The sequence below is a fragment of the Anolis carolinensis genome, chromosome 2 (genome assembly GCF_035594765.1).
Source record: "Anolis carolinensis isolate JA03-04 chromosome 2, rAnoCar3.1.pri, whole genome shotgun sequence".
NCBI classification, from domain to species: Eukaryota; Metazoa; Chordata; class Lepidosauria; order Squamata; family Dactyloidae; genus Anolis; species Anolis carolinensis.
The window spans coordinates 103,836,868-103,860,329 of record NC_085842.1 but is presented as its reverse complement, the minus strand read 5'-3'; the positions used below and the strand labels follow the sequence as shown (position 1 = coordinate 103,860,329).

Here is a 23,462-nt window from a genome sequence, read left to right as displayed (position 1 = left end):
ATATTTTGGTGCTAAATTCGTAAATACAGTAATTACAACATAACATTCCTGCGTATTGAACTACTTTTTCTGTCAAATTTGTTGTATAACATGAAGTTTTGGTGCTTAATTTGTAAAATCATAACCGAATTTGATGTTTAATAGGCTTTCCCTTAATCCCTCCTTATTATCCAAGATATTCGCTTATCCAAGCTTCTGCCGGCCCGTTTAGCTTGGATAAGTGAGACTCTACTGTACATAGAGAAAATGAAAAATTGTAGCTAAATGTACCTTGATTTACAACAAATTCATTTCAAAATTTTACAAAATATTTACAAATATTCTCTACCTGTTGTATATTTAAAAGTATGTTATATAGTATGGGAGTTTGTTAATTTTTCCTATGTATGGAGATTTTTGGGAGGCTCTATGGATTTTATTGTGTCGGAAGCGATTTAACAACATACTGCCAGTCGCTTCTGGTGTGAGAGAATTGGCTGTCTACAGAGATGTTGCTCAGGGGATGGCCAAATGTGTTACCATCCTGCTGGGAGGCTTTTCTCATGTCCCCACAAGCTAGAGCTCACCCCGTCTTGCAGATTTGAACTGGCAACCTTCAGGTCAGCAGTTCAGCCGGCACAAGGGTTTAACCCATTGCACCACCATGGCTTCCATGCCCTACGGATTTCTTTGTTATGCAATTGTTGTTGTTGTTGTTATTTGTATTTATTTATACCCCGCTTTATGTCCCCTGAAGGAAACTCAAAGTTGCGTAATATAAAAATGTTAGTACAGCATTTAAAATACAAATATTAAAACAGAATTAAATATAAACTGTATAAAGATTCACAGTTAAAACAGTAATCTCTTTCGCTTACAGACATATCTAATAATGCAAAGGGATCTTATTCATTCATAGCTCTATAAATCCGTTGCATGTGGATATTCTACCCTAACAGCCACGACTTTGAATCCTAATTATACAAATATAAATACAAAGAACAAACAACAACCAAAATGTGTTGTCAAAGGCTTTCATGGCTGGAATCACTGGGTTGCTGTGAGTTTTCTGGGCTGTATGGCCATGTTCCAGAAGCATATTATCTCTTGATGTTTTGCCTACATCTATGGCAGGCATCCTCAGAGGTTGTGAGGTCTTGATTGTCTGGAATTCCTCTGTTTTATTTATTTATTTGTTTACATCACTTTTACCCCGCCTTTCTCTCCGAGGGGACTCAAAGCGGCTTTCTGTTGTTTTCTGAGTGTTGTTCCTTATTTACTGTCCTGATTTTCCAGGTTTTTTTTAATACTAGTAGCCTGATTTTGTTCATTTTCATGGTTTCCTCCTTTCTATTGAAATTGCCCACATGCTTGTGGATTTCAGTGGCTCCTCTGTGTAGTCTGGCATGGTGGTTGTTAGAGTGGCCCAGCATTTTTGTGTTTTCAAATAATACACTGTGTCCAGGTTGGTTCATCAAGTGCTCTGCTATGGCTGACTTCTCTGGTTGAGTTAATCTTCCATGTTCCCTGATTTGTGTTTGGGCAATGCTGCGTGTGGTGGTCCCTATGTAGACTTGTCCACAGCTCCATGGTATGCGGTAGACTCCTGCAGAAGTGAGAGGATCTCTCTTTGTGGTTCTGTAGATAGTTTGTAGGTTGTATTTCTTCATCAGCTTCCCTGTGCAGTCAGTGGTTCCCTTGATGTATGGTAAGAACACTTTTCCTCTGGGTGGATCTTTGTCTTTATTCTCGTGGCTTGTTCTTGGCCTTGCAGCTCTTCTGATGTCTATGGTGGAGTACCCATTGGCCTGTAGAGCCCAGTTTAGGTGGTTCAGATCACCTTGGAGGAGAAGGGGTTCGCAGATCCTTTTTGCAGGGTCTGCCAGGAAAATTCACAGCAATCCAGTTATTGGGTTGTTGTGTGTCTTCTGGGCTGTATGTCCATATTCTGGAAGCATTCTCTCCTGACGTTTCGCCCACATCTATGGCAGGCATCCTCAGAGGGTTGAGAGGTCTGTTGGAAACTAAGTAAGTGAGATTTATATATCTGTGGAGTATCCAGGGTGGGGGAAAGAATGCTTGTCTGCTTGAGGTGAATGTTGCAATTTGCCACCTTGATTAGCATTTTAATGGCCCGCAGTTTCAAGGTCTGGCTGGTAGCTGCCTGGGGGAATTCTTTGTTGGGAGGTATTAGCTGGCCCTAATAGATTCTTGTCTGGAATTCCCCTGCTTTTTTAGTCTTGCTCTTTATTTATTGTTCAGATTTCAGAGTTTTAAAAATATTAGTAGCCAGAATTTGTTCATTTTCATGGTTTCCTCCTTTCTGTTGAAATTGTCACATGCTTGTGGTTTTCAATGGCTACTCTGTGAAGCCTGACACGGTAGTTGTTGGAGTGGTCCAGCATTTCTGTGTTCTCAAATGTCCAGTGATTTGAAAACTAATTACACAAATATAAATACAGAGAGCAAACCACCACGCAAAAGGAGACAGCTAGACCTAGACCTAAGGATTGGGTTATTTGCCTTCCTCCCACCCTCACCACCGGATTGGCGGGGGCCTCCTAAGTGACAGCGGCGCTCCGCCAACCGGCGGCCGCCTTGTGTCCCGTGTCACGTGCGCTCCCTCCTCGGCTGAGCGTGCCTGGCTCCTCCCACTTCCCTCCTCCTGCTCCTCCTCCTCCGGCGCCTCAGTCGCCTTTCCCTCCTCCTCCTCGGCCGGGGATCCCTCAGCTTCCCCGCCGTGGTCCAAGGGCGCATTCCCGCTCTCGGGCCGTCGCCTGAAGCCGGAGATCAACTGCAAGGGCGGTCTATTCAGTCGGCCTCCCTCTTCCTGGCTCCTGAGAGGAAGAGAAGGCCTCCCTTGGCCTCCTTTCCTGCCCCTTCGGCGGGGCGGGCGGCCCTGGATGCCAGCTGAGGTCCGGGTGAGGCGGTCCTTCTTGTGTTCTCTTGGGGAGGAAGGCAAGCGGTTGTTTTGAAGGGGGAGGGGTCACGCAGGGAAAAAAGGGGAAGAGCCGGCAGCCAAAGCACAACTTCTTTCCGCCATTATATTCATCTATATCAGGCATGGGCCAACTTGGGCTCTCCAAGCATTTTGGACTTCAATTCCCACCATTCCTAACAGCCTCAGGCCTCATCCTTTCCCCCCTCAGCCGCTGAGGGGGGAAAGGATGAGGCCTGAGGCTGTTAGGAATGGTGGGAGTTGGAAGTCCAAAACGCCTGGAGGGCCCAAGTTGGCCCATGCCTGATTTATAACTTAGGAAGTGCCTCCTGGGACCAACCCGCGGCCTTGGGATTCGCCCATCTGGTGTGTGTTGATGCTGCTTCTCTTAAATCCCCGCCCGGCCTGCAGGCGGAGATCCCCAAGACTTGAGCAGAAAGAATTAAAAGTGGGTCTCCACTGTATCCCCAAATCTAAAATCCCTGGACTGTATCACTTCTAGATTCCCTTGCCTGGCTTGTAGTGTAGATGGAGATTCAAAAGCCTTTGAGCAGAAATGTACAAGATAAATATCAGCTCTTCCTAATTCAAAGGTAAAGGTTTCCTCTTGACATTAAGTCTAGTCGTGTCCAACTCTGGTGGTTGGTGCTCATCTCCATTTCTAAGCCGAAGAACTGGTGCTATCCATAGACACCTCCAAGCTCATGTGGCTGGCATGGCAGTATGAAGCGCTGTTTCCTTCCCACCGGAGTGGTATCTATTGATCTACTCACATTTGCATGTTTTCAAACTGCTAGGTTGGCAGAAGCTGGGGCTCACAGCATGAGCTCACTCCACTTCCTGGATTCGAACCATCAACCTTTCGATCAGCAAGTTCAGCAACTCAACAGTTTAACTCAAAATTATCCACATTGGTAGCTGAGATCATACGCTCTTTGCTTTCTCATGGCTCAGTGTATTCAGACACACCTTGCCTCATGCACAGAATTTTTACAATGTTACATAAAATTATAATAATAGTAATAATAATGATAATAATAATAGTAATAATAATAATAATAATAATAATAAATATTTGTATTCCACCCTATATCTCCCCAAGAGGACTCAGGGCGGATTCCAACAAACAACAGGCACACATTTATTATTTACGACATTTATATCCCGCCTTTCTCACCCTGAAGGGGACTCAGAGCAGCGTATAAGTTATGTGTACATACAATATATTATATTATTAGCATAGCACTACATTAGCATTATATATTACTATCTTGTACTATACCACTATGCTGCAACTCTACCAGTAATACCACATTTAATATAGAATACACAATTATTACATTATTATATTACATTATTAGTAGTACAGCATTCAAAGGCCATGTGCATAATTCTTTTATGAAATATAACTAGAAGATGTGGGTCTTATTATTACAAATATTATTGCTATCTCAGTCAGTCATCTGGGTAGTGTTGGATTTTGGAATTCTAGATAATAATATTTACATCCCGCCCCCCTCTCCACAAGGGACTCGTGGTGGCTTACAACATAAATAATACATAGAGTGGAATAAACAATTAATAGTGCACCCAGTTGATATAAAACATAAAATACGGCACAGACAAGAACACAATTAACAATAAAATTTAAAACATTCCATTATAAAAATGGTCTAGGATTGTGTACAACATATTTATGAAATATAAATGAATTTCATGTTTAGACATGGATATCAAGATATTTCATTATATACATATCTGCAAATACAGGTATTCAAAAATTCAAAACAGTCCTGATGGCAAGCATTTGGAATAAGGGATACTGCGATCTTCAGGGAACAGGGAAAATAGCCCTTTCTTGTACAATAATCCATTAAGCACACACACACATGCATATATACACACTCCAGGTGGATTGAGCTTCTGTGTTATGACTACAGTCTTATTTGTGCCCTTGTTTACAGCTGTAAAATGCAGCTGAAAATGCTGCAGCTACAGTGACTGGAAAAGGATGGGTGTAAATAGGTTTCTGTCCTGATATCACTCCAGGTTTGAGGTGGGATGATCAGTTGGATTTGGTAGCTTAAGGGAATACCTTAATTGAATGGATCTTCATGTGAACTTTCCCAAGTTTCCTATATCCAGAAATTTACTGTTTATTTTTATTTATTTTTTCTTAAGGTACATATTCAGTCTTGTGCATCTCCATCTGAATTCCTGGAAGGACACAGGCCAGGCAGGAATGTTTCTTCTATTCGTGAGATCTAGAAGTGGTGTGTATAAATGCACATCAGCTGGATTTTGCCTAAGGCTGCATGGTGGCCCTACCACTGACTCTACCTCCTGTCTAGAAGACATTTAGAATGTGGTGTGTGTATGTGGTAGTGGTTGAAGGATACGGGCCAGGCATGGGTTTATTTGGCATTCATGAGACCTAGAACTGGTGTCTGACTCACTCTCACACAGCTAGAGTAGGGAATAGGGAAATTTTTGCTTTGTCTGGTAGTGTTATTTGAAAGTACCATGACTGGCTGGCACTTTGATCCATTTTCCTAGCCACAGGTGATATCTACTTTGTGTGCCTCATGTCTAGACATGCAAACCCACATTCAGAGAGAGTGAAATGCAGATGTTGACAAACTGTTCCTCTGCATACTTTCTCCTCCTGAGGAAGTCAGTGCAGGTAGGTCACTCTGCTATTTTCCTTTAGCTGGAAAAACAGGTAACAACTGTTCCCCTGATCATTCTCACACATGACATTGGGTCACCTGGAGGTGGCAGCTTTTGAGAAAGCAGCTGGGAAATAATATAACTTGATTTTGATGGAGAACATAAACGTGACTGAAGTTTGGAATGATAGGCTTTCTGTTTGGACTTCTTTTAGTTTATAAGAAGTCTCAAAGACAATATTTGGCAGTTTCTGTAGCAGGAGCGGAACCCACTTTGTTATTGACATCCTTTCTCATTGTTTAGCGCTTGCTTTTTGCCAGCTGCCTATTGTCTTATGTCTGTACTTGTTGAGTATTCTTCAGGGATTTTATGAGGTCTTATCAACATGTTGACACAGCACACAAGTTCCGTTTGTCATTACTCCCTTTAAAAAAGATAGATCTTGCAGATAGATCTTGTTAGTGATATAAAAGGAACAATTTGTTACTGTCCACTGCATTCCATAAAGGTAGATGATAACTGTGTTCTGGAACAATGAGCTAAAATGGATGTTTATTGAAAATTCTATCTTCCTTAGCATTTTTTTTTATCTGAATAGTGCTACTTCTAGGTGTTGGGGGATTCTTGAATAAGGGTTCATTTACACGGTATAATTCATGCAGTTTGACACTACTTTTAACTGCCATGGCTCAGCATTGTGGAATCATGAGAGTTATAATTTTACAAATGGTTTAGCCTTCTCTTCCAAATAGTTCTGATGTCTCAGCAACCTACAACACCCATGATGCCATAACATTGAGCCATGGCAGTTAAAGTAGTGTTAAAATGCATTAATTCTATAGTGTAGCTGCACCCTAAGATGACTTTACTAGAGCCACATCTTCCTTGTTGCTGTTATTGCTGTTTTTTCACTTGTTCTCTTTGTTCAGGCACTGCCCATCAAGAGGCAATGAAAAATATTGTTCCATCTTTTCACTATGTGTGAGGGTTAGCATGTGCTTCCAAGTCATATGTCAATTTATAAATAAATTTATATCAACCCCATACATTTCATAGAATTTTCTTAAACGTCACCCTTTCAAGCACTCACCAGACCTGCCCTTGTTTAGTTTCCAAGCAAGGGGAGTTGGTGTTTTCAGAGTACTTAGGCTCTTCAGTCTGGTCACTACACAGAGGATCAGTGAGAAAGTAGAGCAATAGAGCCAGGAGCTTCTAGGGCTGGCTGTAACATGTGGACATTTGTAGATGCCCAGTAATGTTTACCCCTGACATCAGATTTGGATTTGATACTAGATTTAGAAAGATTAATTGTAAGGCAGGGATTCATGCTTCTACTTCTTTGTTGTTTCTTCGTATTGTACAATCTCAGTCTTCTGCAGTGTCTAGTTTAATTAAATATTTAATCATTGTAGTCAGTGTTACATTTCCCCTTAATAACTGCATGGGCTCCTTTGAATCCCGTTATATGCACTTACCTCCTTATAGGTCTAGTTGTAAAAAGGGTGATCAAAATTTTATGTGCTGTAAATTTGGCCTTATGCTCAAAAGTTTTTTTAAAAAAAATATTTCAACTTTACAATATCATACAATGGAAAAATGTTGGAGGGATGTTTGCTTCAAAGAATTTCCATTGTCACCTGCACCAGTTGGATTTTCCTGCTTAAATAGTGTGTGTGTGTGTGTGTGTGTGTGTGTGTGTGTGAGAGAGAGAGAGAGAGAGAGAGAGAGAGAGAGAGAGAGAGAGAGAGAGAAAGAGAGAGAGATGAATGCAAATTAAAAGAAAGTAAATGGGTCTGCATCAAATCTGAAACAAATTTAGGCTTTTAAAAAATTAGTTACTCTGTATTGCTTTGTTTCAGTATTTCAAGGGATATGTCATCCACTAATGGATTCTAATTTTTTAACAGGCCTATGAAGAATCTTTTCCTTGGATTAAGAAAGACCAGTTGCTGCAGTTAGAAAACTGCTATTGGGCCTGAGAATCTAAAATTTAGTTCAAAAATTGCTTGAAGACTTGTCAAATGACATCAATGGCCAGCCTGTTCTCTTTTACTAGCCCAGCTGTAAAGCGTTTGTTGGGCTGGAAACAAGGCGATGAAGAGGAAAAATGGGCAGAAAAAGCAGTGGATGCCTTGGTTAAAAAACTCAAAAAGAAAAAAGGAGCTATGGAGGAGCTGGAGAAAGCACTGAGCAGTCCTGGACAGCCTAGTAAATGTGTTACAATTCCCCGTTCATTAGATGGACGACTTCAAGTTTCTCACCGCAAAGGCCTCCCCCATGTTATTTACTGTCGTGTGTGGCGTTGGCCTGATCTACAGAGTCACCATGAGCTAAAACCATTGGACATTTGTGAATTTCCTTTTGGATCTAAGCAGAAGGAAGTCTGCATCAATCCATATCATTACAAAAGAGTGGAGAGTCCAGGTGTGTTTGAGTGTTACGATATTGTCTTCACTTATTTCCAAGTACTGCATAGTAGTATTTAATGACTGAGAAGGTGGCATGGTATAAATGTGGCAGAGGGATTGCTGGATGTTAACAGTATACAGGTTTTTTCCCCAAGTTAAATTTTCTTTCTTGGGTCTAAAGCTGGCAGGGACAAACTTCGGCCCAAAACACCTGGAGGGCTGAAGTTTGCCCATGCCTGGTCTAAAGTAACACTGATGCTGTGTATTTGTTTTGGGTTGCGTGTATGTGTTAAATCTAATTCAGGTTGAAACTGAATTTCTGATCTTGTTACTAACTTGATAACTGGTTGTTTTCCTAAACCTGCTTTGCATCCATGAATATGTCAAAGCCCTATGCATCATTTATGTGCATATGTATATTCATTCATTCATAGGCCAGTTTAAACCAATGAATGTTTCTATTCTACCCTTTCCCCTGATTCGTATCCTCAGTGCGATATTTCTCTCTCCTCAACCTCTTTGTTCCTTAATTCAGTTGATTTTACTTTACTGACACAGTACAGTATTGGTGCACTGTGTTCTCTAGCATTCTGTGCAATTTGTTTTAGTTCAGCCTCAGTTATTCAGGGGTCCGTGATTCATCCACTACACAATTTATCAGTTGGACACATGTCTTTACTCTACTAGGCTGCTACGGTGCACAGAACCAGAATTTTCCCAACTGGGAAATGCAGTGCAGTGCTTTGACAGGTATGATGCTTATGGCTTGTGTGTCTTCCTCTGTCTTTCTCATTTAAAGGGCTGGTAACTAGTGGGATGGGAAATTAAAATCTTCTGATCTATTTTAGTTCTTCTCTGCTTTTGTTTTTTCCAGTTTTACCTCCAGTCTTGGTGCCTAGGCATAGTGAATTCAACCCACAGCATAGCCTCTTGGTTCAGTTCAGAAACCTAAGCCACAATGAACCACATATGCCTCACAATGCTACATTTCCAGAATCGTTCCAGCAACCCAACAGCACTCCATTTCCCATTTCTCCAAATAGTCCATATCCACCATCTCCAGACGGCAGTACCTATCCAAATTCCCCAGCTAGCTCTGGACCATCGAGTCCATTTCAGCTACCAGGTAAAGACTTCTGTGTGACAATCATTGAAAAGTAAAATTTGTATTATGAAGCCATTTTTTATTATTTCATACTATGAGGGTTGAATGAAAAGTAATGCCTCCATCTTTGTAACTCCTCAACAGATGGCAGTACTGGTATGCGGCAGGTACTGGCTTGTTCAGTAGACTCTCCTCTACAGTTCCATTTGGCGGGAAGCCTTAGCGTTGAATGGTTGTGTTGTTAAAGTGCAAAGTATGGAAGCCTGCGCAGACAGTCGATCAATGCAACTTAAGCAATGTGCAGTCAGTGAAATTTTGACAGCAGTGTCAAATTAAAATTTAAAAAGAGCAAGTATCAAAGTCTGTAGCGTAACATGCCTCTAGAGTTTCAGCATTTCTCCAGTTTATTTTGTTTAACATCTCTCATTTACAGAAGTAATAGCAAGAGCAACTTACCATGGATGCAAGAATGTTATGAAGGGACAGTAGTCACAAGGCAGTTATATTTTCCGGTCACACCTCAACTCTTGAGGTTCTTTCCTGTTTTGTGCTTGTCCTTTAGTCCTTAGATTGATAGGAGATTGATATGATAGACAAGGAGAGGGTAAGGAAATGGACAATGTTGGTGATTGCAAAGATCACAGTTCTTCCTTCTTAGTACTGCTAATTCACTTTGCTTTCCCTACAAGCACAAGGAGTTGACAACTCACTTTTTGCCTATCAAATACAAGAAAAATGATGTCCAGTAGGGATAAAAAAGGCTTTTTATTTTTTTACAAAAGGGAAAAATAAAGAAGCTTGGGGTGTGGTTTCCCAAGTTCCTGTGGAGTGGAGATTTAGTCCTGAGTCACTGTCAATTGCCCACCCTTGTGCTAAAGCAATGGAAAATTGCAGAATATGCATGGGGCCTTCTGAAGGTGCTTTCATTGATTGTGTAAATGGATGAGAGGTGAAAACGGGGAGGATGGGAAGAAAAGGTGTAGACAGACGGGGACTGGAATAGGGTTGTCATAGGGTTGGGGAGAGGTAGAGAGTGGTAACAGTAATGTTGATCCAAATGCCAAAATTAGAAATACCAGAGCATAGATTATTTAAAACATGTTCACTTTGAGTTGGATCACATTGTGTCGATAAATCACTTCCAAGTATTTGAACATTCAGGCCTAAACCCCATATAATAGTATAATATTATAGCCCAGTATAATAATAGCAATAAAAACATTTTACCCTTTTTGCCCTCTGTGCTGGCTCTAAAACTTGTTCCAGAACATCTTCTCGCCATGTAGTGTATATTTCAGGAGTGTAGGATATATGTGAGTGTCATTCTTGCTTGGTTGTGGTATATAGTAAACAGCGATAGGGAAGATAAGTGGCATTTGGATTTAAGAGTGAGACATATAGACAAACTGTGACAGATAAAGAATCCAGTGCCTTAGAAACTAACTCAGTCTCAAAGGTGCTATAAGATTCCTTTTAATGTTTTCAGTCTGCTTTAGAATACTAGTACAGGGAGTCCCCAAGTTAGGAACAAGATGGGTTCTGTAGATGTGCTCTTAAGTTGAATTTGTATTTAAGTTGGAACAGGTACATTTTAAGTGTAACTTCAGCCAGTTGTGTGTGTGTATGTGTGTATCCTCTTTGAATAACATAGGGAAGGGTTAACACCCTTTTTCACATTCCTTTTGTTGCCTGTGACTCTGTTCAGAAGATTTCACCTCACTTTTTTCCTATGATAATTTGATTTTTTGAAAAATGTGGCTTGTGGAAACAAAGATTGGTGATAAAGCTTCAGTGGAGACACCTTTTCCTCACAATAACTCTTTCAGGAGTGATTTTCTTTTCCTGGGGGTAGATTTCTCTCCCTGTTGTCTCACCCATTCTTAACTACGAGACGTTTGTAAGTCAGTAACTCAAAAACTACTTGTTTATTTACAGAGGAATTGTAAGAATGTTTTAAAAAAAAAGAAAAATGGAGGAAGGCAGGGAGTACGAATGTCACAAAAATGAGAATAATCCATTGATTTTGGAAGCAATGAAGAGGAATTCAGATTGTGTAGCATAAAATATATTTCCATCACTCCAAAATTCCTAACTTTTATTTATAGCAGATACACCACCTCCTGCTTATATGCCTCCTGAAGATCAAATGGGGCAAGATACATCACAGTCTATGGACACAAGCAATAATATGATCCCTCAGATAATGCCAAACATTTCTAACAGAGGTAAGGAAAACAATATATTTATTAGTCATAGTTGTATTTTGTCATTGTTGATATTTTGCCAGTGTCAGTAGCTGCTGAAAAATACAGCTGGACATCAAACTTAAATTTTTCCTATTACCTTTTTTCCTTTAGAGTGATAATGAGATCCTCCAGATGTTGTTTTATTGTAATTCCCAGCATTTTGAGGCATGGGATGTGTTGAGTGGGGCTGCTTGGACATTCAGTCCAATAACATCTGGAGGACTCTGTGATGCTTACTTCTACCATAGAAACTAAGCAGTGAATGGACAATATGTAACACCTAGGCATGCGCGAATTAATCGGAATTGTCGTTAATCGTAATAAATTTGTTAATTGTAATAAATCCAAACAGGTTTCTGAAGTGGTTTGGTGCTTCGAATGTAACCTTCCAATTTGAAGCGTTAGCGCCCATGCCTCGGAATACCTTTGGATAACCTTTGGATATATGAGAAAGTGTTTTAATTCAACCAATCTCCTGGCTAGCATTGGGGTTTAAGAGCCCCGTAGAAACCAAGCCTGGAGTGTTTCTCTCCTGGCTATCCAGGAGAGAAATCCCCCTTCCCTTCCTGGTTGGTTTCTATGGGGCTCTTAAACCTGTTGCTATCCAGGAGAGAAATCCCCTTTCCCGTCCTGGTTGCAGAAGCGGATGGAGCCTGGTTTGCAAAGGGCATTGCTGGCTGCTTCTTCACACCTGCAGGATCTCCCTTGCACACCACTTCCTCTTCCCCTTCGCAGCTTTCCCCTCCTGCCTTTGCGAGAAGCTTTGAGGAAAGGGGAGAAAGGAGGGGGGAACAATCCACAATCCAGATCAGATCCACAATCCAGATGCTGGCAAAACCCCAAACTAGACCTCTTAACTTAACCTCCACCCAGGTTGGTGTGTGACTTTGCACTTCAGGGGGAGAAGAAAATTGAAAATGGGCAGGGAAAGCAAACTATCACCCTGCTAAGGATTTTCCACAACTCTCCCCCCTTTTATTTTAAATTACCCTGATATTATTATTTTCACTACTAATATTATGTTTTATTATTATTATTATTATTATTATTATTATTATTATTATTATTATTATTATTATTATTATTATTGGTACCCCACTTTTCTCTTTAGATTTGAGACTGAAAGAGACTCACGTTAAAATATGTATAATAGTATCATTCTGGGAAGGGGAAAGGATGCATTTTAAATCTGTTTTAGTAGTATTCCTTTTAAAATTTGCTCTATTTGTGTGTATGTGTAAACCCCATCGGAAGAAACCCAACTCCTGAGCACTTTCCTCCTTAGAAGCGGGCTAAGCCCCATCGGAAGAAACCCCCTCCTAGATTATCTTCTTATCCCAGATTATCTAGCAGTGTAGACTCATATAATCCAGTTCAGAGCAGTTAGTCTGGGATCAGATCTTGGGATATAGCAGTCGTGTGGAAGGGGACTTAGCCTGGATCTACACTGCCCTAATTCCCAGGATCTGATCCCAGATTATTTTCTTGTCCCAGATTATCTGGCAGTGTGGACTCATATAATCCATTTCAAAGCAGATAATCTGGGATCAGATCCTGGGATATAGGAGCAGTGTGGAAGAGGAATCAGGCTGAATCTACACTGCCCTATATCCCAGGATCTGATTCCAGATTATCTGATTTAAACTGGATTATATGCGTCCCCAAAGCCATATAATATGGGATAAGAAGAAAAGTGACAGATCTGGACCAAGCTTAGCACACAGACCCAACATGGCCAACTGTGAATATTGGCAGGCTTTGTGGGAGATTGACCTTTGCATCAGAGAGTTATAGTTTACCCATATTTGAGAACACTGAACCCAGCAAGTGACGGATCTGGACCAAGCTTGGCACACAGACCCAACATTGCCAGCTGTGAATCCTGGGGGTGTTTTGGGAGGGTTGACCCAAGACTTTTGGGAATTGTAGTTCACCTACATCCTTATACATTTTCTCATGGGAGTATTCATAAAAAAAAATACTGAGGTTTTTTCTAAGGCATAGTGTAACATCGGAAGAAACCCACTCCTGACAGCTTTCCCTCCTGGTTAGAAGCAGGCTAAGCCCCATAGGAAGAAACCCACTCCTGAGCATTTTCCCTACTCGCTAGCAGTGAATCCGTTTTGAGACAGCATTGTGTAGTGTAGTGGTTTGAGAGTTGGGCTACAATTGTGGCTCGATTCCCCACTCAGTCATGGAAACCCACTGGGGCAAATCACACACTCTCAGCCCCAGAAAACCCAATGAAACAGGAAATAACACTTTCAAACCAGGAACAGATTTCCTTATTCAGAGGCTGATGGCCATCTGTCAGGAATGATTTGATGGTGTACTTTGATTTCTGTTCTTGGGTGATAAATGTCATTTCCTAATTGGTTCTGTCATAGAAACATGGCAAAACTTTATTACACTGCCATAACTTTGTCTTTGTGCAAGGGACATGGTGCTATGATAACACATTATGGTTTGCTGGGACACTGTCCACCAATTTCACTGTGTTTCAGCCACAAAACAAAGTTTCTGAAGTAGAACAAAGATTTTCAAAGTAAAGACAACCCAGTGAAACAGTAAATAAGATTTTCAAACCAGGAACAGATTTCTGCAACTAATAAAAATGGTTTATTATAAAAGCTATGAAAATTTGCCTCAGAGGATAAGGGAAACGTTCTGAGATTTGGTGAGCTAGCTGTGGTAAATATGTTTTACCACTGTACCACATTTGATCAGGATAGCTCAAAAAATGAGGGCGGGAGAGTCCTCTAAATCCCCCCCCCCCCCAGTGCTGTTTTTCGCCATTGTGTATGCGTGTCCGCCATTAATGAGGTAATTACAAATATTCCGAATGTTTGTAAAGTTTCAAATTTTTTTCTTCAAAATTTGGAAATTACTTTAGAAACAAAGCGCCAGCACCCCCTACTTTCGAAGCGAGTTTTGAACCATTTTTTTCATGGATCACACATGCCTAGTAACACCATCATTGTAAGCTATGTATGCAGTCAGTTTGGTTCAGAAACTACAGCTGGTACAAAGATCAGCGGCCAGATTAATAACGAACTAGCTACAGAGAGCGGTCAAGCCTTCTGTTTAAGCAGCTTCACTGGCTACCAATAAGTTTTTGGGCCCAATTCAAGGTGCAGGTTATCACCTACAAAGCCCTATATGGTTCAGGACCTGCTTATCTTTGCGATTGCCTCCTCCCCTATGAACCTGCACGGGCCCTAAGATCTTCCAGGGAGGCCCTTCTTTTGCTCCCACCTCCATCTCAAGCATGGTTGGTGGGGAAGAGAGATAGGGCCTTTTCAGTAGTGGCTCCCTGACTCTGGAAGTCGCTCCCCAGGGAGATTAGACTGGCTCCTTAATCGTCGACCTACTGCCGGAGCCTAAAAACATGGATGTTGCCGTGCGCTTTTGGGTGAAGAGGCCACCAGCCATGTGTCTTGTTTTCAAACAGTGCTGCAATTTAATATTGCCCCCCATTTTACAGGTTTTAGTGTTTCAACGCGATCAGTTTCTTGTCCTCCCCCGCCCGTCTCTATTTTATTCATGGACTTTACTCAGAGTTTTGTACTAATAACCCTCTGTACATAGCAATTGATGTCATGGTTTTAGTAATTGTCATGTGTTGTTTTATAACTATGTTAATATATTGTATTTTAAATGTATGGACTGTTTTTCTTATGTACGCACCCCACGTCCCTTCGGGGAGATAGCGGCGGAGTACAAGAATAAAGTTATTATTATTATTATTATTATTATTATTATTATTATTATTATTTGCAAAAAGTTCTGTAAAGACGTTTGCCTAGGGTAACCCTCCCCACTGTCGTGGACAAAACTGTATCTTGGGATTTAAAGATGAGAAGGATTTGTGCTCAGAGGGTAACCTTTGAACATATAACCTGCCTTATGGTAGTTAGATGTAAGTATAGTTGATTCAAGAATGTATGTAGATTTTATGCACATAGCAGTGCATGCTGCATGCAGTTGAGAGTAGAAATGTGTTATGGTTACATCATGTAGCCAACTGGAATTTGGAAGGTAATGTAAAATAAAATATTTGTTTCATTTGTGTTGTTTCGATGCTTTAAAAATAATATTGAAAGAAAAAGAAACTACTTTTCAAAAATATTTTTGAATTCTCATAATTTTTTTATTATGTGCTTCTTTTGAAAGTGCATTCAGTATGGCCAAGCTGTAGTTTAAAACAGGGACTACTTCAGTTGAAGTAAACATAAAATATGTTTATATTTTAAATTAAATAAAAAGAGTTTGCTTATTAAAATTGTCCAACTGAGTTCCTAAAATGACATGCAGTAAAATAATTTAAATATCATTTTTAAAAAGCAACGGCAGTGTGGACTGATGCATTTCAGGACCACAAGTTCAACAAGGATGAAACCAGACTGACTTCTTTTGGAATGTTTTCCACAATGCAAGCACTGCAGAGAAATTTATGTCCTGTAAATGTATCAACCTGATTGCTCAGGATGTTCAGACATACAACAGAACTTCAACCATTAATCTTTTTTTGTAGAGGTTATGATTATGAAATACATGCCCATATGAAATGTTTATATCTCAGGTCAGCTGTCCAGTGGAAGGTGGACAAAGTCTGTCTTTGTAATTCACTCCTTGTTTGCAATACAGAGGTAATAGTACTCATTTGGGAGGTGATTGTTGGGAAAATGCTTGAAGTTTTGTAAACCATTAGGAAAGAAGCATTAATGCTAAAATACTGTTTTGCATGACAAAGGGTGTAAATTAGCCCTCTGCACTTTTAAGTGTGTTGGACTATGGATTCCATCATTCTGCAGCCATCGTCCTGTTCAGAAAGTAGAGGGATAGCCTAGCAAATCTGGAGGTTACCATGTTGGGGGATCTTGTAATAGATCGTAACTGCTGAAAATGACCATGTGCATTGTTTTTGTTCATAGATGTTCACCCTGTGGCCTATGAAGAACCCAAGCACTGGTGCTCAATTGTGTATTATGAATTAAACAACCGAGTTGGGGAGGCTTTTCATGCATCTTCTACTAGTATCTTAGTAGATGGCTTTACAGATCCTTCTAACAACAAAAATAGATTCTGCTTAGGTTTGCTCTCCAATGTTAATCGCAACTCAACTATTGAAAACACCCGGAGACATATTGGAAAAGGTAACATGGAAGTGTAGTTTGTTTGATCAGAAGCAACTTGCTTTACTGAGCTGCAATCTCAGTAAATGAAGTAATGTAATTAAAGGCAAGAAACTGAAACAGTGTAAACTTGCATCAGTCACTTAAAAATGCCATGCCAACTTTAATAAAACATTTAACTGGTTTATGTAGTGAAACATTGTATCATGGAATTTCCTATTCTTATTCCAACTTTACCCTTTTGGATTTATTTCACAGCCTGTAGGGTTTACAAATACTGTAACCACTTTTGAAACATTTGTTCATAGTGTACACATTTGAGGGTTTTGTGTAGAAATGTTTCCCTGATGCTAGTATAACAAGCCATTTTAAATAAACAATGGGAGGAGAAGAAAGTCTAAGTCCTGAGTTGGATTTAGAAATATGGCAGGTTAGAGCAGGCAAAGAAAGGTACCTTGAATTCATAATATACTTGAAATCTTCTAAAAAGATCAAAAAAGTGCAGTATCATCTCATAGAATTTGAAACATAATTTCTTATGTATCGCACAAAGGGGCTGTTTTTTCATAACAATCATCCATTGCTAATAGGTTTCTCACCAACAGGACATGAGCATGTCTTTTTCATGGGTAGGGATTAGGACATTCTCCCAATTTTGTTGGACTGCAGTTCCTAGCAGACTGAACCAGCATAGCAGTGGTTAATGTATTGTCGAAGGCTTTCATGGCCGGGATCACAGGGTTGTTGTATGTTTTCTGGGCTGTATGGCCATGTTCCAGAAGTATTCTCTCCTGATGTTTCGCCCACATCTATGGCAGGCATCCTCGGAGGTTGTGAGGTTGTGGTTTTCTAGGTGTTTGGGACTTCTACTCTCAGATGCCCCAGCCAGTTTGGCCAGCTGTAAGAAATTCTGGGAGCTGAAGTTCAAAATACACATAGGACAATCACCTTTTGTGGCCTATTGTGATGAATATTGGGAGTGCAATTTAGTTACTTCAGTAGAGCTGAACAATCACCAATCCCGATCTACGTAGTAGGAGCCCCAGTGGCACAGCGAGTTAAATCCTTGTGCTGGCTGGTTTGCTGACCTGAAGGTCGGGTTGCCGACCTGAAGGTTGCTGGTTTGAATCCCTGATATGGGGATTCGAACCGGCAACCTTCAGGTCAGCAACCCAACAGTCAGCTTTCGTCTGTCAGCTCTAGCTTGTAGGGACATGAGAGAAGCCTTCCAGCAGGATGGAACATTCTGGCATCCCCTGGACAATGTCTCTGTAGATGGCCAATTCTCTCACACCAGAAGCAACTTGTAGTATGTTTTCAAGTCGCTTCTGACACGATAAAAAAAAAACACAACACTATTGAAGAATCCTGTTCTGTAATTAATGGAAGGGAGACCTCTAGTGGCTCATTTTTAGAAAAAAACTTAAGACCTGGCTTTTTATGCAGGTGTTTGGTGAATAGGAAACTACAGAATGAGACTTTTAACAGCTTGAACAATGGACTATGGATTTTGGAAAACAATTTGGATATGAGATCATGACTTGGCATTTTATATAATTTTAATCTGTTAAATGCTTTTTATGTGTTTTAATTGCTTATATATTTAGATTGTTTATATTTTGATGAGATGGGTTTTATTGTTTACATATGCAGCATTGAATTTTTGCCAGATCTGTAAGTCGCCTTGAGTCCCCTCCGGGGTTGAGAAAGGCAGGGTAAAAATGTAGTAAATAAATAAATAAATAAAGTACTGGGTTTGTGGGATGAAACTGGATCTTCTTGAAACAAATCTGGTTTAAAGTGAGGGGCTATAATTGCTTTTACAATTAACTCGATGTTTGGTGTTCTACTTCCTCAGGTGTCCATTTGTACTATGTTGGTGGAGAGGTCTATGCCGAATGCCTGAGTGACAGCAGCATATTCGTACAGAGCCGAAATTGTAATTACCATCATGGATTTCACCCCACAACTGTATGCAAGATTCCTAGTGGCTGCAGCCTCAAGATTTTTAATAATCAGGAATTTGCTCAGCTGCTAGCTCAGTCCGTCAATCATGGGTTTGAGGCAGTATATGAGCTCACCAAAATGTGCACAATTCGGATGAGTTTTGTAAAGGTAAGATATGGTTTATTTATAATCAAATTTATGTAATGCTTCTAAAAGGAATAGCCATATAAGCTTGCTATAAAATAAAATATCGAGCCATATAGAGATTGGATCAGATGATATGGGCTATAGTTAGCAATAGTATCACCTCATGATAGATTTGTCACTCTTTTTAACAGAAGTTGACTACAAACCTACATGACGTATTTAAGATCTAACTCTCATTAAATATATGTTTATTTTATAGGGTTGGGGAGCAGAATATCACCGACAAGATGTTACAAGCACCCCATGCTGGATAGAAATACATCTCCACGGGCCTTTGCAGTGGCTGGATAAAGTACTTACTCAAATGGGTTCTCCACTAAATCCCATCTCTTCTGTTTCATAGTGTGGAAGTATTTCTTCAACAACCATAACTTTAGTGACAATTTTTTAAAAATTCTACAGAAACTTCCAGTGTGGATACTATAAGAATGGGCCACGTGTTAGCTGTCTTGTCCCAATGATGACCAATTTTGTTTTTCTATTACCATTTTACTTTTCATTTTGATAAAAGAAACAGTCGTGTTTGGAGGAAACTTGTTTTTCCTTTCTAGACATATTTTAAAAATTGGCTCCACTGGAAACATTTTACTATGTCTTGGAACACTTTGCTGAACTGAAATTAGAGAACACTATCTTTTTTGCTGGTTGCATGTATTTCCCACTTGCAGACTGTTTTTAATGCTCATGTAAATTTACATTAATGAAGTCCATGAAACTAGCTTTATTACACCTGAGGTTGCCTTTAGCGTTAATAATAATGTGATTCTGATATATGTGTGTTGAAAAACACTTGATACTGGTAGTGCTGTTAGAATGCATCCTTGCAGGTTCTGCCATAAACAAGGGCAATTTTGACGTTCACCCCAGTTCTTTGTGTTTAAATTGAAGGACCTCTGTGAGACTTCCAGATAAATATGTGGCTTGCTTCTTAAATCATTGTTCTGAACAGATATTTGATTCAAGGAAGTATCTTATTTAGCCTAGTCAGTATTTTCTCTTGACTTGGACTCATAGTATATGAGACACTTTTGAGATATAGCCTTTTAAGCAATTCACTTGTGCAGAATGTTACGATTTTGCTTGTTATGCTGCAAGGATTATTTTTTGCATTTACATAGTATCTTGAAGGGTTGCTAACATCACACTACTGCTGTTTTGCAGTATTAGTTTTGCCCCTTTTGTAATTCATTTTTATAACTACAGTATTAGAAATCTCACTTCAGAAAGTGGTACAGAATGTTTGCTTCTCAAGATTGCTGGGCAGACCGGGCCCATCATGAAAACCAAAAAAATAGTTGCCTCTTGACTCTGGAATATTTTGATCTTATTCTTACAGGCTCTCTGACGTAATATGATACTAGAGATCTCTGTCTACATCATTCACTGTTACTAATTCCACTTAATAGGTAAAGGTAAAGGTTTCCCCCTGACAATGTCCAGTCGTTTCCGACTGGGGGTTGGTGCTCATTTCTATGTCTAAGCAGAAGAGCCGGCATTGTCCATAGACACCTGCAAGGTCATGTGGGCGGCATGACTGCATGGAGCGTTGTTACCTTCCCACCGGAGCGGCACCTATTGATCTCACATTTGCATGTTTTCGCAGAAGCTGGGGCTAACAGTGGGTGCTCACTCCGCTCCCCGGATTCGAACCTGTGACTGTTCAGTCCGCAAGTTCAGCAGCTCAGCGCTTTAACACGCTGTGCCATCGGGGGCTCCAATTCCACTTAATAGGCTAACAGAAATAGAGATGGTCCCAATGAATGTGTAAATTTGTCTATGTTGAAATAATTAGAATCCTTTCACGGATATTTTTGTTCATTGGATAAGCAAAGGAGATGTCTGTGGCACAGCCAGCTCTTAGGATTATTACTGATGGAAATCAAGATTATCTAAATGTGTTGTGTGTCTGACAATCTCTCTTCTCAAACAGCAACATATTTAAACCATAGCCTTATGCTAGGTTATTAAGGGTTTTCTTCCAAAATACCTGTGAGCTCTTGTTGCATCTTTTAATTGGTTCTTTTCAGGAACTAGTAGCAATACTTAGTGCCATGTGGAATAAATTTGTTTCTTTAAGGAAGACGGTCCAAGGTACTATTAGTGATATTTTTTTCTTTGACAATAGTAATTAAACATATGCTTCTAATTACTTAGGATGACCTAACTGTAGTTCTGTATGGATTCCAGCCAAGCTCATAAAAATAACAGAATTTCATACAGAACATTAGATTTTCTTTAATGGCACAGAGAGGAGGAAGCATATCTGCTCCTTAGATTTCAGGAATCAATTTCTTAGGTACAAGGCCTTGTGGGAGTTCTAGTGACTGAGATGAAACCTTTTGTGCTTTATGTATTTCCTTGGCCTCCCAGTGATAGGCGAAATAAATCGTACAAATCTGAAATCTGGCTTGTCTTGGCATAGGTTATGTTTGATCACTCTGTTTTGATTGAGAATTATGTCTTCATACCAGGGTTTGATGCCTGCCTCCTCCTATAGCAGATAGAGAGTTATGTGAAAGTATTCCTGATACAATAGTTCTGTCAAAGAACTCTAGATTGTGAGAATAGAAGCTGATTAATAATCATCCTTTCAAATGGGACATTTTAGAGTCTTGGAGAATTCACACATAGCTAGACCTACAAGATATGCATTTTATACTGAATAGTGTCTTCAAGCATCAGTCAAGCATTTTTTTTTCAGGCAAGTTGTAAGTGGGGTTGTCTTTTTTTCCACACAATGTATTATAATGGGACAAAAAAGTCCCTTTCCATTTTGTGATTGGAACATGATGCCAAGAAATTGATGCTAACTCTCAGATAAGAAACTGCTACCCTTTCTGCTGAAAGGTGGCAAGGCAACAAATGTACACTTATGTGATTCACTCTAGAAAAGACTAAGTGGATGTACTGATGTTATGAAAAGAAATAATGGGATGATTTGGTGATATTGGCAGGCTATTCACCACATTTAGAAATGACCAAGGTCAGAGGAGGATACCAAAACAAACAACAACAATGCAGTGCTAGCAACTTTTGACCTGCTCTTCCAATAAAGTTTTTTTTACCACATGGTCAGTAAAAGAAATAGGGATGGGCTGTATTCAGAGTATAGAATGAATGAAGGAATGCTACCAGAATCAAACTCCTGTAGAAGTCCCTTTACATCATTGAACTGAAAGTATAGATTGGGACCTTGAGGAATGGGCATCTGATTTAGTGCAGCAATAAACTTTTAGGAAGTTTTTGTATTCATATGGCACTTAATGTTCAGTATGAGTGATGCATGGAGACAATGATAAAGTACTTTTTAGAACATATGAATTGTGTTCATTGATCAACTTCCAATGTCTTACACATGACTGGTGAACAGCTAGTTGAATTGATAGGTAAATGCCCATATTATAGGTATATGCTAAGTAAATTAAGAAAATGTGGAATAAAAGTGTGACAGTGCCACAGCACTAAACAGCATGTCCTCAGAAAGGAGACATTTGACTGAGCAGGTTGTGTGGTATGTCAGGTATTGCCTAGGTTGGTTATACTGTTTGTACTTTATATTCATACTGGTTTAATTACGGGAGGCATTTTTTCACCCGCGTAGAGCTAACAAGGTCTACTGGCAAAAACCAGCATATTTGAGACTGACAGAATAAGCTATATCCCCAACCACACACATGCACACACACTCCTTGTACATCTGCAATAGTGCACCAGACCAGAAAAGGAGGAGATTATGGCTTGTAAGGCATGTTTCACTTGTCTGGGTTATTGCAGTAGCCACATCACACCATTTAGTTGTCTGTAGCATGGCATTCCTTTATGGTGTGTGTGTGTGTGGGGGGGGGGGGGGGGAGGAGGGGGGGTTTGGGGAGCTCAAGAAGCTACTGTAATTCCGGAAGCACAGTTCTTCTTACTCTGGAGGTAATGTTCATCTTAACATTACTTAGTGGACTTCTTCACAAATATTTCTAATTTTTCATAAATCAAGCTGCTTGGCATTGCCCTGTTTTGTAGTAATTAACATGGCATATCTATATGCTTTGTGAAGAAGTGCGCCTTTTTATGTGTCATGAATTTCTTATCACTTGGCTTCATTGGATGAGCCTGAGTTTTGGCATTTTGTGAGAGTAAGGAGATGAAAAAGAGTGTTCAAGGACAAGAAATACAATTGTTTACATATGAAGAGAAATGTTTTGCAGCTGACTTAAAGTGAAATCAAACCATTTTTCACCATATTCTAGAGCTCTAAAACAGTTACCTTTGGTTTTTTTTTTAATTTTAAAATTTCCATCAGTTTTTTAAAACAACGTAGTCTTGCTTTTGTTACCTTAAATTTCAGGCAGCTGTTTGATCCTTAGAGCTTGATCCTCTTCTTGCCTTTACTGAGCCACAATGCTAGTTAAGGGTTAGATCCACTGGGAAGTTCTGCAGAAGGTCCACTGAGATTAATGGAAACTTCATATTGGATCATCTCCCTCGCCTTTTCTAAATCTCTCTCTTCCTGTGATTATAATGGTTGCGATGTTCTTTTCTTGCACTAGTTGTCGATTTGACATACGAAGAAGTAGTGGGCATCTACATGTTTCCTTGGATTATAAAACAAAAATCAAACCTTCATTTATTGCTCCTCTACAAAGAAGAAATCAGGGATTTGTGTAACTAATTATTTTAGATTTCAGCTCTTTAAGCTAGTGGTTCTCAACCTGTGGGTCCCTAGGTGTTTTGGTCTACAACTCCCAGAAATCCAAGCCAGTTTACCAGCTGTTAGGATTTCAGGGAGTTGAAGGCCAAAACATCTGGGGACCCCAGGTTGAGAACCACTGATTT

The 23,462-nt window shown here is 39.9% G+C and overlaps 1 protein-coding gene across 5 annotated transcripts; it reads left to right on the top strand.

Annotated features, from left to right (window-relative positions):
• Window positions 1-2,642: 2,642 nt before the first annotated feature.
• Window positions 2,643-21,948, top strand: smad5 (SMAD family member 5). Of its 5 annotated transcripts, XM_016995432.2 has the most exons (9): window positions 2,645-2,900; window positions 5,099-5,190; window positions 7,495-8,011; window positions 8,683-8,745; window positions 8,870-9,121; window positions 11,206-11,325; window positions 16,281-16,502; window positions 18,340-18,596; window positions 18,835-21,948. In XM_016995432.2, the coding sequence occupies exons 3-9, from the start codon at window positions 7,609-7,611 to the stop codon at window positions 18,976-18,978; spliced, it is 1,461 nt and encodes a 486-aa protein (XP_016850921.1). In that variant the 5' UTR covers window positions 2,645-2,900; window positions 5,099-5,190; window positions 7,495-7,608; the 3' UTR covers window positions 18,979-21,948. The 5 variants fall into 5 exon arrangements, with proteins under 5 accessions (XP_008113735.1, XP_016850921.1, XP_016850923.1 ...); XM_008115528.3 differs by lacking the exon at window positions 5,099-5,190 and having other exon boundaries at window positions 2,643-2,900; window positions 11,209-11,325; XM_016995434.2 differs by lacking the exon at window positions 5,099-5,190 and having other exon boundaries at window positions 2,645-2,894.
• The last annotated feature ends 1,514 nt before the right edge of the window (window positions 21,949-23,462 follow it).